General features: G+C 42.7%; 2 protein-coding genes across 3 annotated transcripts in view; both read right to left on the reverse strand.

The window, feature by feature from the left end:
• Window positions 1–14,062, reverse strand: part of LOC138963233 (midasin-like) — a 221,192-nt gene that overhangs the window by 90,132 nt on the left and 116,998 nt on the right. For both annotated transcript variants that reach the window (XM_070335290.1, XM_070335291.1), the window contains exons 32-38: window positions 13,625–13,741; window positions 13,261–13,345; window positions 8,310–8,582; window positions 6,660–6,859; window positions 5,651–5,967; window positions 5,168–5,315; window positions 3,437–3,519 (exon numbers count right to left, since the gene is read on the reverse strand). In XM_070335290.1, the coding sequence (XP_070191391.1) occupies window positions 3,437–3,519; window positions 5,168–5,315; window positions 5,651–5,967; window positions 6,660–6,859; window positions 8,310–8,582; window positions 13,261–13,345; window positions 13,625–13,741 (1,223 nt within the window). The remainder of the gene's footprint in view (window positions 1–3,436; window positions 3,520–5,167; window positions 5,316–5,650; window positions 5,968–6,659; window positions 6,860–8,309; window positions 8,583–13,260; window positions 13,346–13,624; window positions 13,742–14,062) is intronic.
• On the reverse strand, window positions 8,696–11,794 carry LOC138963234 (uncharacterized). The gene has a single exon (XM_070335292.1). The coding sequence runs from the start codon at window positions 11,792–11,794 to the stop codon at window positions 10,010–10,012; it is 1,785 nt and encodes a 594-aa protein (XP_070191393.1). The 3' UTR covers window positions 8,696–10,009.

Here is a 14,062-nt window from a genome sequence, read left to right on the forward strand (position 1 = left end):
CAATAATAACACAACATGAACTGCTGGTGTTTTGTTTATTTGTTTGCTTGTTTGGTTGGTGTTTTTTTGTTTTTGTTCTTTTAAAACTTACAACAAAATAAAAATGTCCTTCAGTCTTATTAAACATCTGTAACTTTGAACCTAATTTCTTGCCTGAAATATTGCATCCTTAGATGCATGGTGTAGCTATCATCCTTTCAAACCCTGAAGACCAAACGCAAGGAATGCAACTCTATGCAGAAACACTGCCTCTTGTTATCTCAACACCAGAAAAGCTGACCAGGCAATCAATTTACCATATCTTCATCTCCCCGTTTCTCACGTCGCCCCTCCCAAATCCATTCTTCTTGCCGAGCGTCTATTCTCTGGCCAGCGGGTGGCTGTCAAGGCTAACCCCTCTGATCAATGACCATGACATAGGAGGGATAACCTCGGGATTGACCAAAGCCCTTGCACCACTACTGCACAGTCTCGAGTCTCTGCCGTTATGGCTACTGTGTGAAGTGTGGTATTTATGCGTACGTGCGTGTGTGTGTGTGTGTGAGTGTTTGTGTGTGAGTGTGTGTGTGTGTGTGTGTGTGTGTGTGTGTGTGTGTGTGTGTGTGTGTGTGTGTGTGTGTGTGTGTGTGTGTGCGCGTGCGTGTTTGTGTGCATGTTAGTGTGTGTAGAGATGGGCTTATTTTGGCCAGAATGCTAGTACAATTTTGCTATGCTTATCAAAAGGCTGCATCTTCAAGGTGTTTTAAAGATATTATTCCAGCGAAGCTGGAGGTATCCCACAAACGCTATACTGTAATCGACTTGAGAAATTTTCATACCGATAATACATGATAAAGAAGGATTCTTTGTGCCCGGCTAGGGGCTACAGTTGAAGATGGAAGTTCACCAAAAATTGGGACCATACTAACAAAAATACGGTGGGTGCAATAGGCGCCCCCATTTTTTTAGCAAACGCCACCCAAGGCCGCTTTGGACGGGTAGAAATTCCGTAGTTTCCAAGTCTATGGATAAAGCTCGCGTAAGAAGATTACGTCACGGTCTAAAGTCTTTGACATCAATTAATGCATCATGACGTCATGCCTCCCTGTAGTCTTTTTCTCTCGCGGTGTGTGTGTTCATTTTGTGTGTGTGTACGTGTGTAACTTGGGGTGTGAGTATGTGTGTGTGTTTGAGAGAGAGAGAGAGAGAGAGAGAGAGAGAGAGAGAGAGAGAGAGAGAGAGAGAGAGAGAGAGAGAGAGAGAGAGAGAGAGAGAGAGAGAGAGAGAGAGAGAGAGAGAGAGAGAGAGAGAGAGAGAGAGAGAGAGAGAGAGAGAGAGAGAGAGAGGTTTGTCTTTCGCTGGGGTATGCATTGCCTTGGCGTTGCAGTTCTACTTAATTAAATACTTTATGTTGTTGTTGTAACAGAGACAAAGAAGAGATGTACTTTACCATTCTACAACTGAGTGAGACAGTATCACAAAGAAATGCACTTAGGAGAACCCCCCCCCCCCCCCCCCCCCGATCAAGGAGAACCCCCCCCCCCCCAATCAAGGAGACCCCCCCCCCCCCCCCCCCCCGGTTCAAGGAAACCCCCCTCCACCACGAACACACCCCCCCCCCCCCCCCCCCCCGCTCTGCCCCAGATCCAGGCCTGACCATCAAGATTTGTAATTAATGTTGTGTTGACTGTGGTCCACGCAATGTGGAACACTTCCACCTCCTGCAGGATGTAATTAACTTTTTTGTTACCTACTGTAATTGCATTCGGCGACCGTGACAAAGAAACTCATGCCTCAACTTGCTGCAGGTTGCCTCAAGTCAATCAAACTTCTTAACGTCTTCGGCAAATCCCATTCCGTCAGTATGCAAAGTCTCCTGGCCACCTTTCTCCGTCCTTTTCTTCACTCTCACACTTGCCTGCGTCCTCATCTGGTGTAATTTCACCCTTTTCTTCTCATTTTCTTCTTTTTTGTGTGTTGAATGATGGCTTACTTCATGGGCAGGTTGTAGTGCTGACATTATCGGAATGTCCCTTTTGCCCCCCAAAGACTTTTTTGTTATCTCTTTTTTTCCCTTTTTAATTTTTAATTTATTCAGTGATGGCTCACACGTTAGACACGCAGTGCTGATTCAATTTTTGAAAAGTGCATTTTTTATTTATTGTATTTATTTATTTATTTTTAAACAACAATTGAACTGTACCACAACCTATATACCACCTGTAACTTGTAAGGTGCTGACAAGTTCTCATGTCTTCAACGATTTGAATTAACTCAATCTTGAAACAAATTTTAGCTTACCCTGATCAGATTTAATAGAATAAGTTAACATGAGATGTGTATTTGCATGACAGTACCTTGTACTATCTGAGGCCTAAAGATCTCAAACTCTTCCCAAGAAAAAATCCAACAACTTTACACAACATGCACTGAGAATAATACAATCTCCAGTTTTCAGACTATCTCAAACCAAGATAGCGTTTTCAAATAATGCATGCTGGTTTTCCATCAGCCTGCACTGATTCGACGCACATGAGTTAATTGAACTTGCTATTCAAGCGCAACAGTGTCGTGAACATTGATTGAATAATGCCACTGGACAAATTGATTTTGCTCACGCATAATGCCATCCAGCTGTTTTATTTTTCGTCACCACACTCGGAAAGAAAAACACAATGTTTGTGATAATGCAGTTTGAACAGTCGGAGAAGGATTCACAGAAATGGCAGCGAGGATGCAGAACGAAGAAAATGAAATCAATAAAGGAGGTCAACACACAGGCTAGCTTTTTGAGATGAGTTATTCCGTTACAGAAGCAGAAAAAAATAATGGGATAAAGGGGAAAAATACAGCAAAAACTGTCTCGGACTGCAGCATGAAAAATGGCAACAAGATCTGCAGGGTGATAGCAAACGAGAAAGTGAGAAATGTAAGAGAGAGAGAGAGAGAGAGAGAGAGAGAGAGAGAGAGAGAGAGAGAGAGAGAGAGAGAGAGAGAGAGAGAGAGAGAGAGAGAGAGAGAGAGAGAGAGAGAGAGAGAGAGAGAGAGAGAGAGAGAGAGAGAGAGAGAGAGAGAGAGAGAGAGAGGCCGAGTGCAGCTTGAAGGTTCACATTTAATCAGGTACAATACATATACATTGTGTCACTTGAAAACACACACATACACACAAACGCACACTTACAATTAGCCACTACAACATGTCATGTGTAGGGTCCATCATAATACGCCCCACCTTTCCACATGTTTCTCTCTTGACACCTGTCTTCCTACTGAAGCAAAACCATGTCACAATACAAACATGCTGAAAACAATGCACACACATACATGTTTTTTACTGTCTGATGTTAAGATGGTCTGAAACCAACCATACCTTAGGACAGGACAAGCAAACAAAACACGCAGAGATCAGCTTGCATGTCACTAAATGAAAAAGGCTTGTTCACAGTTTGACACTTACCTCTACGACCCAGTTCTGCAACAGTTGTGACTCCATCTTTCATCTGTTCCGTCAGCACTGTCACAAGTTGCAGCAGTTCTAGTCTGAAAATCCATAGCAAAGTTTACTGAACGGATCTGGGTCTTGGAATTAGAAACATAATCTAAACTGTTCAAGAAACAAATTCGTATGGTTTTCTTGATTGAAAAAACAAGTCGCGTAAGGCGAAAATACAATATTTAGTCAAGTAGCTGTCGAACTCACAGAATAAAACTGAACGCAATGCAACGCAGCAAGACCGTATACTCGTAGCATCGTCAGTCCACCGCGCACGGCAAAGGCAGTGAAATTGACAAGAAGAGCGGGGTAGTACTTGCGCTGAGAAGGATAGCACGATTTTCTGTACCTCTCTTCGTTTTAACTTTCTGAGCGTGTTTTCAATCCAAACATATCATATCTATATGTTTTTGGAATCAGGAACCAACAAGGAATAAGATGAAAGTGTTTTTAAATTGATTTGGAGAATTTAATTTTGATAATAATGTTTATATTTTTAATTTTCAGAGCTTGTTTTTAATCCAAATATAACATATTTATATATTTTTTGAATCAGAAAATGATAAAGAATAAGATGTATGTAAATTTGGATCGTTTTATAAAAAATATAATTTTTTTACAATTTTCAGATTTTTAATGACCAAACTCACTCATTAGTTTTTAAGCCACCAAGCTGAAATGCAATACCAAACCCCGGCCTTCGTCGAAGATTACTTGACCAAAATTTCAACCAATTTGGTTGAAAAATGAGAGCGTGACAGTGCCGCCTCAACTTTCACGAAAAGCCGGATATGACGTCATCAAAGACATTTATTGAAAAAATGAAAAAAACGTATGGGGATTTCATACCCAGGAACTCTCATGTCAAATTTCATAAAGATCGGTCCAGTAGTTTAGTCTGAATCGCTCTACACACACACACAGACAGACAGACACACAGACACACACACACACACACACACACACACACACATACACCACGACCCTGGTCTCGATTCCCCCCTCTACGTTAAAATATTTAGTCAAAACTTGACTAAATATAAAAAGAACTTCAAGAAATGTTAAAATGCGCGTCGAAGTCACAATTCTTTCTTCTTGGTGTATTCTTTAATCAGAAAAAAAGACAGGGCAATCTGAACTTTAGAAAAAGAACCTACAATGATGTCTACATTGACTACTAGTTAACAATGAAAGTTGTGCCACTAATCGTGATCAGTAAATCTTATTCTTAAAACAGGCAACAATACAGGCGTCGACAAGAAACTTAACAAGCAACTGCAACAGCAAAGTGTAGGAACTGACACAACTTTTAAAAAAACAAAAAAACACATCTGTGTAGGATATGCGCTGAAATGGCTGCGATCTGCTGGCCGATGTGAATGCGTGATGTATTGTGTAAAAAAATTCCATCTCACACGGCATAAATAAATCCCTGCGCCTTGAATATGTGCGCGATATAAATTGCATTAAAAAAAAAAATTTACAAAAATCCCTGCGCTTAGAACTGTACCCACGGAATATGCGCGATATAAGCCTCATATTGATTGATTGATCTGCTCTGACATTCAAACAGCGAACAAAGCAAAGGAGGGGTAGACCTGCACTTGTGTTCAGCATGACAAAAGTAACATGCATCTCCACCTCAATCTGAATAATACGTTTTTCAAACCTAAAAATGTGCATGAAATCTTTCACCTCTTGACAGCAGAAGAGATAGCCGTCAGTCTATCCATGAGAACTGTGTCTTGCTTCTCTCCTAACTGCATCATCCGTGTCAGCACTTTCCCCACCACCTGAGGGTTGGTACCCAGGTCCCAAGGCTGATCGGCCAGCAACTCCAAAGCTGCAAGCAATAAAAAAAGAAGTTAAAGAGGAGAGAAAGTCAAGCAGAAACCAAAATAAAAAACCTCATTTGATTATGAGTACAAGGTATTCTAATAACATAGCATAACATAATTTAAGTGCTGTGACTATGACAACATAAATTTCAACAGAAGAACACCACCAACAGAGATGTCTTGGATTCAGTGAAGTCAAACCAGCAAGCCTGTGCTGCATCTGTTCTCCTATGTTTATTTTTCTGTCTTAAAATTTAACAGGAATCAATATGCAAATCAAACACATCCTAATACAATTTACAAGTTAACACACACAGCCTTGCAAAACAACCAAACTTACCAGTACTGTGTCCGTCACAAAGTTTCTGCTCTGAATCATGCAGTTCTCTCAAAGCTCCGCCTACAAACAGCTTCACCAAACAAGCTTCTGACATCTCAACCAATCTCATCAGTCCTTCCTCCAGCTTCTGTCTGTCATCTGGTGCCTGATTGGCCAAGCTTACAAGCACCTCCCCTTTCTTGTGATTGACAAGTGCCTTCAGCCAATCCAACGCCAGCTTCCAGTGTTTCTCTGACTGGTGTGACACAAAAATGCTGAGGGCAGTTTGAAGGCTGTGTAGGTAGTCATCCATTGAGGTGTTGGCATTTGGGCAAATGCTGGAACAGAAAGAAAACGTGCAATAGTAAATCCAAAAACAAAGAGACTGCCAACGTTCCAAAATTCAGAATCAAAAAACAAAAAACAAGAAAGGTAGGTTGTTGGAACGTTTGTTGACAAAACAATACATGCACAAATATATCGACCCAACGGTCTTTTAAGTGCACAGACAAACAATAACGAAAATTTCATTCGCTTGCGGCTTCGTGGCAGGCGGAAGGAAAAATCAGCCAGATAAGTTTTCGTTATTGTTTGTCTGTGCACTTGAAAGACCGTTGGGTCGATATATTTGTGAATGTATTGTTTTGTCAATAACAAACGTTCCAACAACCTACCTTTCTTGTTTTTTGATTATGTGCAATAATACTTTTATCCCGTTCCCTTTTTCGTTCATTCCTTTTCAATTTGTTGGTCAAACAGAATGTCTGTGCTACATGTCTTAGCTGCTGCACAGAACAAGACAGCAAACAAAGAATCAGGCACACCAAAAGAACAAAGTCAAATACATCCCCCCCCCCCCCCCCCCCCCAAGATCCTAGCTTTTCAGATTTTCTGTCAGTGGAATCTGTTAATTTCCCTCTGTTTTAAGACTCCCTCCCTTTATGACCTGATTTTGTCTAATTCCCCTTTGAGACCAAAAGAAAATCTGAACAAATCCGGTCTCTAAAGCGGGTTCCACTGTCCCACATACCTTTCCAGTCCAGTTTGACACAGCAGAGCAGCACAGACTCGAGCGGCTTGCTGGGCAGTGGTCAATCCACTGTAGTCACGGTACTGGTCAACAGAGGGAGCCAGCTGCCACCACTCCACCTGTCCGCTGACCACTGCTTTGCTGGCCGAGTCAAACACTTTGAGCCGCTCTAGTTGTTCCGATAGGATGGTGCACACCAGCTGAAAACAGATTTGGATTTCTCTTTACTGTTGAAAGGTTTTGAATCCAGTACACATTTTGAAGTAATCTAAACTCAAAACATATTCTCAAGTAATAAACTCAGAACTAATTCTAACTCAAACACATTTTTCAAATCTCTTATGCATGTTGAACTCAAAACACATAACAGTGTCAATTCAACCTAAAAATAAAGTTATTCCAAACATTCTCAACTCTTTTGGGGCACAATTGTGCACAATCTTATTGAAATCATCAATAGTTTTCTTCTATGTTCAGACAGACAGGACAGAGTCTGATATTTTCAACATTATGAGAGTACTCTTTCTTGAACTCTTCTTGAAGACAAAAGGCACAGAATCTGATCTATTTGCATTTAGAAGGGTGTGTATGGATTGATTGATTGTACTCTGGCCAAAACATGTCCCTAGTGTACTGCACATGGTAGAAATAAAGTCTTATGTCTCTTATGTCTATGTGCGACTAAAGAAACATTGACCCACTTGGCTTATGCATGTAAATACTTGGGATTACCAAGGGACTATCAACTATTCAAGTTCCCATAAAAAGAGAACAATGTCCTATTCCTCTGCAATAATAAACAGCATGGCAACTGTCACGTTAACTGAGAAAGGAAACAAACTTGGGCCCACATAGCCACTTAGGCTGTAAGGACGATAAAATAACAATAACCAACCAACAAACCATCCCTCTGCAATGATCTTTTTTCAAAGCGATGACAAGTCTAAATCTTGACAACAAGGTGACTGTGGGGGAAAACAAAAGAAATTTCATTCTTTCTTTATTTGGTGTTTAACGTCGTTTTCAACCACGAAGGTTATATCGCGACGGAGAAAGGGGGGGGGAGATGGGATAGAGCCACTTGTTAATTGTTTCTTGTTCACAAAAGCACTAATCAAAAAATTGCTCCAGGGGCTTGCAACGTAGACCTTACTGGGAGAATGCAAGTTTCCAGTACAAAGGACTTAACATTTCTTACATACTGCTTGACTAAAATCTTTACAAACATTGACTATATTCTATACAAGAAACACTTAACAAGGGTAAAAGGAGAAACAGAATCCGTTAGTCGCCTCTTACGACATGCTGGGGAGCATCGGGTAAATTCTTCCCCCTAACCCGCGGGGGGTAACAAAAGAAATCGGTACTCACCAACACAAAGACAACACAAAGACAAGGTCCAAGTTTCCCCTATGGAGGCTTCTTCAGGACAACAAATATACAAGTTTCCCCTATGGAGGCTTCTTCAGGACAACAAATATACAAGTTTCCCCTATGGAGGCTTCTTCAGGACAACAAATATACAAGTTTCCCCTATGGAGGCTTCTTCAGGACAACAAATATACAAGAAAACAAAAGGCAGAAGCAAAAACAAAAGCAGCATAATAAAAAGTCTATTGGCGCAAAATGCTAAAAACATGTGCAGCTCACCTGTCTGGCAACCAGGCTCTTCATGTTGCGGACGTACACACTGTCGGCCGCATGCCTCAGCGCACTGTTCACATCCATTCCTTTCTCCTGCTGCTGTCTCACCAGCATGGCGCTCCTCAACAGATCACACAGTCCCGGCCTCTCGTTGGCTGTCAGTTTCTCCCTCAGCTGTGAGTGAAGCTCCATCAGCCAATCGCAGGCAAGCTGGCTGTGAAGCCCCGCCCCTTGGAGCATGCTCAGTGTGTCATGCTGGCTGTAGGGACACCCATCCTCCTGAAGGGGGAAAGAAACAATTTGACTCACACTGTGACAACTGCAATAAGACATAAAGGAAAACAGCACATACATATCTTTACACTGTGACAACTGCAATAAGACATATAGTCCACAAGCCAAGTATACCTACCGTGCACCCCCCCCAGGGGTTGGCAAGACTGGTCTAGAAATGATCCCTAGAGTATCCTGAACACGAAACAAAAACTTTAACAGCAAAAAGTTGGGATGCTTAGGAGTTACAGCCCTTGACGTAAGGGTACCCTCTTGTGCGCTTACTGCGGCCGTTCGAAGTTTACTGTGAATCAACTGCTGTAAATGAACAAGAAATCTACCATGCACCCCTCCAGGGGTTGACGGGACTTGCCTAAATATGTTCCTTAGAGTGTTCTGAACACGAAACAAAAACTTAAACAGCAAAAAGTTGGGAAGCATAGGAGTTACAGCCCTTGATGTAAGGGTGCCCCCTCGTGCACTTACTGCGGCCGTTCAAATTTTACTGTGAAACAGCTGCTGTAAATGAACAAGCAATCACACGAAGTATTGTTCAGTGTTTCTAATTTTAATCAGAGTCTTCTGAGCTGGAGTCATCCAGGCCATTCTGCAAGAAGCACTCTGTGTCGTCTTCCTCTTCTTCCGCATCTGAGCAGTCAGGGACATCATTGAGGAGATCGTCAATGACAGTCTGGGGTAAGGTCAGCTCTTCTTCCTCTTCTGTTCAGAGTGGCTCTAAAATGCCATTGTTCATCACCCAGCCATGACCTTCTGTGGGGTTAGGAATGTCTGGCACAGGCTGGTCACCTCGCTTCCAGATGGCCACTTGATAGTTGCAGCGGCGAATATTTTGCTTCAGACTGCGTCGAGAAGGTGGCAAAGTAGCCAAGTCGACATTCTGACTGGCATTTACCACCTCTTCGCCACACTTCTCTTTCAGCAAGTGATGCCTCAGCTCATTAACCTTGCTGAATCGTGACCTGCCATAGATACAGCATGTGAAGGACTCCAAGTCATCAATTATTTCATCCTGCATGTCCCACGTGTTGCCAAGCTGAGCGAGCGTCTTCACAAATGCTGGCTTCTGCTGCAGAACCTTCACAGCCTTCACTTTGCCTTTGCCCTTGAAGGCGCTGGTTGAATCACAGCCTGTGAAAGCATGGAGAGACAACAGTGCAGTGCAGAAAGGCTGTGTAAGTCCTCTGGCTAGGTCACTGATGTCAATCAGTCGCTTCTTGTTGCCTTTGCCCGTGTCAAACAGGATTGTAACACCGTCTAGCTGAGGGGCAAAGTTCAGGAGGATGAAAAATACATCTGTGTCAGGACTCTTGACACGAATGTACTTGTACCCTTGATCTTGTCCATACTTGGAGTAGAGGATGACACGCGAGTCTGTTTCTTCTTGGGTAGACGACAAGGAATGAAGTTCTTGTTTATTCAGTCTTTCTACCATCAGCTGATGAGAGCTTGAATGCTTGCCCTTCACAGACGAGAACGACGTTTCTCTCCTTGTGCTTTTCAGCAAAGGAATCCTTGCTCCAGACATCCAGTAGCAGTTTAATGAACTGCACTTTGTTATCTTCATTAGCCAGAAATGCCTTCCAGTCTGCTGGTCGCTTTGTGCTATCCCCTTTCAGGATGATCTTGTCACCAGACCCTCTTCTCTTTCGCTCCATGGATTTCACAGAACAGTCTTGGTACATATCGGTGCTGAATACAAAGTCAGTTTCTGGTGGTACCATGTCGTAGAGCTTCTGGCAGATCTGGCGAAAGTTGGGAGGAACTTGTTGCATTGCGTGAAATGTTGCATTGCCATCGATGATCATTAGAGTCTCATCAACAGGGGGGGGGACAGCGTCTTCCACAGTCTTCGTCAGATAGTGAAAAGCAGCGCTCTTGTCAGTCTTAGCCAAATAACTGTCTGCTGTCCCAAGGCTGTAAGGGACTGGAGTCAGCTGATAGGTCATGAGCTCTTTCAGATCCATGTTCAGATCGCCTTCCTGAGACTTCACGAGAAGTTGGAAGGCCACATTTCCTTGGTGCTTATATTCAGTCAATTTGTTTTGAGTTGACTTGAGTGTGACTCTTTTTGACGTGTCTGCCATGACTTTCAGCTTGAGACGTTTCACTGGCTCGAAGAAATGTTCTCCGGTTTCTAGTCTCTCAGTGATGAACTTCTCCTTCTCGCTTCTGCCTGCTGCTTCTGCACGTAGGACATCCTTCTCGATTTCAGCAGGTACTGTGGCACCTGATGACAGCATGATCAGTTTCTCTTTGTCATGAACCTCAAACGGGTTGGTGAAGCTTTCTACTGCAGCAAGTGTTCGTGCCACACTCTTTTCACTCCTGGTGACTTCTGTTGGACGAAGGTCACGGTGTTGAGTGTCCAGTTCACTATCCTTTGTCATTCCAGCCATGTTCATAGTCACTTGCATGTACTTTGTTCTTTGGTGGGTTGTCCTCACCCACTTTTGGTAGGCTGGATAGTTTGAAGCAATTCCAGTGAGACCTGCACCAGCTGCGGCTGCTCCTCCTTTGCTCTTCGCATTGCGCATAAACGTCTCCTCCATCGTTTTGTCAACGGCACATCTGTTGCCAGGAATGAAAGACCTTGCCACGCTGAATGCCCCTTGCTTTAGCAGCTCGGTGGAACCTGGGTGTGAGAGCTCAATGTTGGCGATGAAGAGTCCAAAGAAGGTGAGGTACCTTGCATAGTTTTGTCCCCCAAAGCTGAAGAAAAGATCAGGCATCGCCAATAAGCACTGGGCATACAACTCAAAGTCATTCGCTTTCACAGCATACAAGAGAGACAGTACATGCCAGATGTGGTCCATATAGGACATCCAGAACTGGGGAGTTTTCCCGTGTTTTCCTTGCCTGACATCTTCTCTATACTGTTCATAGTCTCTGAAGAAGTCACTCGTGCCTTTGTCATCCAGCAGCTGTGCGACAGTGTCGTGCGTGGAGGCTCCTCTTGTTGCAGCAAGCAAGTTCATGGTTTCTTCGGTCATCTGGGGAAAATCTCTGTCTTCTCCTGTCATTTTCAGGTAGCTCGCTAGCATCAAGCGTTCAAGGCATTCCTGCATCGTCTTGTGGCAGTGCAGTGCTCGGTCATATTGCTTCCCAGACTCAACTCCTTTCAAAGAACCAGATGTGATGAGCTCAGCTTCCAACATGATGTCTGACAGCCCAGAACCATTCATATTTTTACCAATCATTTTCAGATAGGCACAAACAAGATGGAATGTTCCAATGTAAACTGTGACCAACCCTCTATACATTATCTGATGCTAACCGACACATATTACTTTATGAAAAACACATCAAACAAGACAACTTGATCTCCAATTTTAGTGTACTAGAAATGAAATCCTATGTGAACCGCGAAAAATCAGAATGCATAAGGCAGGTGTCACGAGACACCCCCGTAACTAGTTTGCCCTCAGAAGTTCCACTTTGTACAAAAGTAGCAGATATTCTGAATAATTTCGACTGTTATACGGTATAAATTGTCTATGAACGACATTGTCGTTACCTGTGGATACAACACAGGTTACAATAGTCCACAAAGCCCTTGAAATTGGAATTTTAGCGAAGACGAGCAATGGCGGCACATGTTGCAAGCAATGGCCGACCTGGGCAGTAATATTTTGTTAATTTTTAATCAATGGAGACGCACTATTGTACTGCGATGTCTTTACAGCTACCACAATGTCGTTTAGAGCCGATTTATACTGTTTAACAGTCGAAATTATACAGAATATCTGCTACTTTTGTACAAAGTGGAACTTCGGAGGGTAAACTCATTTCGGGGGTAATCTCGTATCGTGACACAGGCACTACTGATGCCAAACTGTTGACCAATAACAGAGATTACTCAAGGTTCTACCAGGTTCACTGACAACTAAATTAAAAAAATTGGGATCAAAAGAACATGATTTCTTGTTCATTTACAGCAGCTGATTCACAGTAAACTTCGAACGGCCGCAGTAAGCGCACAAGAGGGTACCCTTACGTCAAGGGCTGTAACTCCTAAGCATCCCAACTTTTTGCTGTTAAAGTTTTTGTTTCGTGTTCAGGATACTCTAGGGATCATTTCTAGACCAGTCTTGCCAACCCCTGGGGGGGATGCACGGTAGGCCTATCTGGCTTGCATACTAATAAAGGAAAACAGCACATACATATCTTCACACTATATTCAGCCATGTCTAATCCAACCATCTTTTGCATACCGGTAGTTTACAACCAACAAGCTCTGACCTGAAACAAAAACGTATTCTTTTCAGCGTTTTAAAATTGTGTGTGAGTTCATACAGCTATCAATCCTCATCACCTCTATCTACTTGAAGCAATTTTATGTAATTTAGGCCCCCCCCAAAAAATAGTCTGTTTACGGTAACCCGACCGACCCTATTTTTTTCGCGCGACCCTAGACTTTTTTTTGGCATTTGGGGAAAAAAGAAAACAAAAATAACGTAAAAATATGGGTTTTTGGAAGAAAAAAAAAAAAAAAAAAAAAAAAAAAAAAACAATCCCGACCTAGCGACCCTATTTTTTGGGCCTATGTTACCGTAAACAGACCTATTTTTTTTGTTGGCCTTATCACTTTCAAAAGTGACTTCTATGTTTCAAAGAATCACAGACAAGTCCAACTCCTTCATGCGGTTTAACATAACACGCCTACCTCGCCCAGAATGTAGATTTCCACTCCTCTGTTTCGCATGGCCCTGGAAATCTCTCCATTCTTGGGATCCATGGACAGAAATAGCCTGGCAATGAGAAAAACATGCAATGTTATAACACAGATGTATATTACTCAAATGAATTTTGAAAACAGCATTTAGGTTCGAAAGTTACTGATACCTGAAGTCCAAGGCAAACAGTAAATGGAATACCTCTCAACCTCCACAATGTATTTGAGAATGCATCATTTTTAAAGTGCATTTTTATAAATGACAAGCGACCATCAGCCATCCTTTTTTTGTTACCTCTTCCTCACTCTTGTTATTTAAATTAACATTATTTCCTCAGTTGAATGTTTTTTTTACCTGAACTGTGGATGGGGCGTGATGGTGGGCACAGCGCCATCAGTCACGCCTCGCTCGTTGATGGTCAGAACTCCCCGAGGTTCCAGCAGTGCGTTCAGTCTGTCCAGCACTGAAGGGCTGGAAAAACAAGTCTGAAATTAAACCTCTATTAACCAAAAACACAACAGACACACTGACTTTATTTTTCTCCCCAAATTCCAATGATTTGACTCGGAGATGCATGACTGTTTGACACGAGAAACTAAACCCAAAGGACAGAAAAGCAAGAGAATAAGCACACAGGCATGGGAACAGGAAATCATCAAAAAGGAGGAAAATAATGCGGGGGTGCGGGTGCCGCTATAGGCCCCTGCCAGGGGGTCAGGGGGCAATGCCACCTGAAGCTGAGGGTTTTTGGCATTTTCCACACGTAAAACGTGCACCAGGAGACACCATAAC

Source organism: Littorina saxatilis, linkage group LG3 (assembly GCF_037325665.1).
Source record: "Littorina saxatilis isolate snail1 linkage group LG3, US_GU_Lsax_2.0, whole genome shotgun sequence".
Classification (NCBI taxonomy): domain Eukaryota; kingdom Metazoa; phylum Mollusca; class Gastropoda; order Littorinimorpha; family Littorinidae; genus Littorina; species Littorina saxatilis.